At 41.1% G+C, this 3,556-nt stretch overlaps 1 protein-coding gene across 1 annotated transcript in view; it reads right to left on the reverse strand.

Moving 5' to 3' along the window:
- Positions 1-451: 451 nt before the first annotated feature.
- The window catches only part of enpep (glutamyl aminopeptidase), a 24,756-nt gene continuing 21,651 nt past the window's right edge, over positions 452-3,556 (reverse strand). The window contains exons 18-20 of the mRNA XM_061246124.1: positions 2,581-2,721; positions 1,837-1,918; positions 452-1,423 (exon numbers count right to left, since the gene is read on the reverse strand). Coding sequence (XP_061102108.1) covers positions 1,277-1,423; positions 1,837-1,918; positions 2,581-2,721 — 370 coding nt within the window. The 3' untranslated portion in view covers positions 452-1,276. The remainder of the gene's footprint in view (positions 1,424-1,836; positions 1,919-2,580; positions 2,722-3,556) is intronic.

Consider the following 3,556-nt stretch of genomic DNA (forward strand, 5'->3'; position numbering starts at 1 on the left):
GCTAATCGGAGAAAATAGTGAATTGCACCAGTAATGTGACGGTGCTTCTGGCAAATCAACCCTGATTGCAAAGTCATCCGTTTATAAATATCATTTAAAGGGCAATTAAGGAATGATGTTCAATAAAGTGCAACATGCATCCTTCGTAATGTACATTTTTTTTTTTTGCCCCATTTGTCCCATTAATGTGGTATTTTAATAATATTATTAACCAACTACAACTGTAGAATTATTAGTCGGAACAGTGGAGTGAGCTGACAACATCGATAAGGTATAGTTAAGTGTGGTCCAGACCAACCTTACGAAAGTACGACGTACAGTTAGCTAAGAAAGTTTCGGGAAACACACTGAAACGTAATGGTACAGCTTAAGTTACAAATTACAAACGACCTAGAGTTTTAGTAGGCTTCGGGAAACGCAGCCCTGGTATGTTGATTCTGACTATTATGTTACTATCCACAGTGTGTGTTTGGGTGTGTGTGTGTGTGTGTGTGTGTGTGTGTGTGTGTGTATGACTATGAGCGAGGGTTAAACTTAATTGCCAAGAATATAAACAACTTTCCCATTTTTATTTTCTTTTATCAAAAACACATTTATCACCATCCAAGATTTTACAAAACTACAGTATACAAGTTACAATTGGCTTTGCATTAGTTGGAAATCTCATTTATAAAAATACACTAAATCTTTATGGAAAAGAAACAGACAGAAACAAAGACTCATCTTTCCCCGAGAGGTAACGAAGTACGCACAAGAGAGTATGTCCACCACCAACATCTGAATCTCAGAGCCATTTCACACCATCATGGTCATGCTCACATAACGGAATTCTGTATTATTCTGTATTATTCTTTCGTAATTAATGCATTCTGCTTGTGTAAGATCAATAACTCATAATTTCCACCGAGGCAAACCAGCCTTGCAAAAATGTATGTGGCCCTGCTACCCACAGGATAGGATTTACTTCCAAACTCAGCAGTCTCTGGATTCTGCTCAGCATAATGACACTGTGTTTTCGCGTACCTCGAGTAATATAACATCAAAAAGAAAAAATACAAATAATGAAGTTCTTATCTAAATTATGACATTATCTCATTTATTATGACTTATTATCATTATTACTGAAATTACCAGAAGAAATGTGTCTGAAGTGAATGTTTCAAATATTCCCTGAACATGACATTATAAATACGATATCACACACATGTATGTACAGCTCCGGTTCAACACGGAATGGCTTTCCATTACGCCCACTTGACGTGAATGGTTGCGGTTGCTAAGCCACGTTGCTGTTTAGCCAAGTCTGGATCTCGGCCTTGTTGGTTTTCACCCACTCGATGTTGTTCTTCACCGTCTCCAGGGCCTGTTTCCGCGGCGTCTCTCCAGCACCCGCTTCAGGGTACCGCTCAAAAAAGTGCTGCATCTACATCACAATGACCCACATGCCATGACAATGACATACATTACATCACAATGACGCGCATTACATCACAATGACACATATGACATGATGCCAACCAACTCATTCACGTTTATTTGCTTTATGGTCGGACAATTGAAAGAAAGATATTTGTCACTGCTTGGGTTAGATAGGGTTGGGATAGATTTAGAAGTGTCTGTGTGAGTATGTGTGTGTGTGTGTGTGTATAAGTGTGTGTGAATGTGTGTATAAGGCTGTGTGGGTTAACGCATGTGTGAATGTGTGTATAAGGGTGTGTGGGTAAACGCGTGTGAGAATGTGTATTATAAGGGTGTGTGAGTGTGTGTGTGCATGTGCGTATGTGCATGTGTGAGTGTGTGAGTGCGTGTGTGTGTGCACGCGCACGTATGTATTACCTGCCACAGCTGCAGTTCTGTGTTGAAGTTGGTGGTGATTCTGGACACCAGCCGGCCCAGGTTGCGGTCGTTGATGGTGAACCTGAAACAGGAAGAGAGGGACACACAGGAGAGAGGTGAGACCCCTTTCACACATTCTGCACATGTCTATCCCACTTCTCTTTTCACATGGTGGTTATCATGCTATCACTTACGGCTCATGGGTATATTTGAGCTAGTCTTTTTAAACCATTTTTTTAGGTGCCAAAACCTACAGTTGTTTGAAGGGCACTGAAAAGTCCAAGCCCACACAAAACACACAGACGAGTGCAATTCACACAATTATTTTTTACCCGACTACTAATTCATTAATTCAATTCCAATAATCTTATACTACATTTTCTCATGTTATTCATTATATTGTCAGAATGACTTGAATCACTGTCAAATGATACATAATTATAATAATTTTTAACATGTATTCAAATCTTTAGAACGACTCCACTGTTAGTGCCACCTGCTGGTTGAATTGTAGAATGCACTTTATGTTATGCCAAACTCCATAACTCCAGGAAATAACCCCATAATGACTACGAGGGGCAGTTAATGTAATGAGTTACAAATAGGCAGATTTGTATTATGTATATATGCAAAAATGCAAAATGCAAAATGCAAAATTGAGTGCATATCTGTAATTGTAGCTGCTAAAGTGGAAGCAAACTGTTTATTAATAAACTGAATGAAATCATGTGGTTCGACCCTCACCTGTTGACCAGGTATTCCCAGTTCAGCGTCATCCAATCCCAGGCCATGGTTTTGCCGTATTTGTTCAGGGACACATATCGGATCAGTGTGAAAACATCCTGGCTTCGCACCAAACTCTCATTTCTGGAAGCTTCCAGCAGCCTATCGGCAGAGAAGTGGGAGCGACGTTACCGGAAGGTTGCCGGTTCGAGCCCCTGGGTGTGTTAAAGTGTCGGTGAGCAAGTCACCTAACCTCAATAGCTCCCAATAAACCTTGCATGGCAGCCCTTCACCATTGGTTTGTGAGTGTGTGTGAATAGGTGAATGAGAAGCATTTATTGTAAAGTGCGTTGGATAAAAGCGCTATATAAATGCACTTAGAATTACCACTCAGAATTACCCCACCCACCCCGATTGCACTTTTTGAGTGTATGTTATAGGTTCCAATACACCAGCACAGTAAAGTGAAGAAAAATATTTGAATCCAGGTCTGGTGGTGAATGATGTGGTGAGTGATGTGTTTTGCACATTTCCTTGATCCTTGACCCCTCGTTTTCTCTTGTTTCCTTTCTTTTGGCGCTCTCCTGCTATACAGAATACTTGAAAGGTCCCCTTTGCTCCTCTGACAGAATCTTCCGGCATCATGTCTGACACCTCGCTTTGCCCTAGGGGACAGGGGAGCTAAGCTGCCTAAACATCCCAATGTCTGAGTCGTACTAACCCCAGCGCCTTCCCAAATCCAAACTTTCCTCTGGATCGTGAACGTCACAAGGCTAAACATATCTCGGTCTTTTCCAGATGGAGCCAACATGTTAAAACAATTCCTATGTTGACGTGATGTAAACTTTGCTTCGGTCAACTAAACCCTCTAAAAAATTCATCATGAGATCCACCTCCAGGATTACACCACAGCAAAACATCACAAGGTGTATCAGAAAGCAGGGTTACTGGGGAGGCCTGTAGCGTAGTGTTTAAGGTAGATCACTGGGACATGCAA

The sequence above is a fragment of the Conger conger genome, chromosome 6 (assembly GCF_963514075.1).
Source record: "Conger conger chromosome 6, fConCon1.1, whole genome shotgun sequence".
Classification (NCBI taxonomy): domain Eukaryota; kingdom Metazoa; phylum Chordata; class Actinopteri; order Anguilliformes; family Congridae; genus Conger; species Conger conger.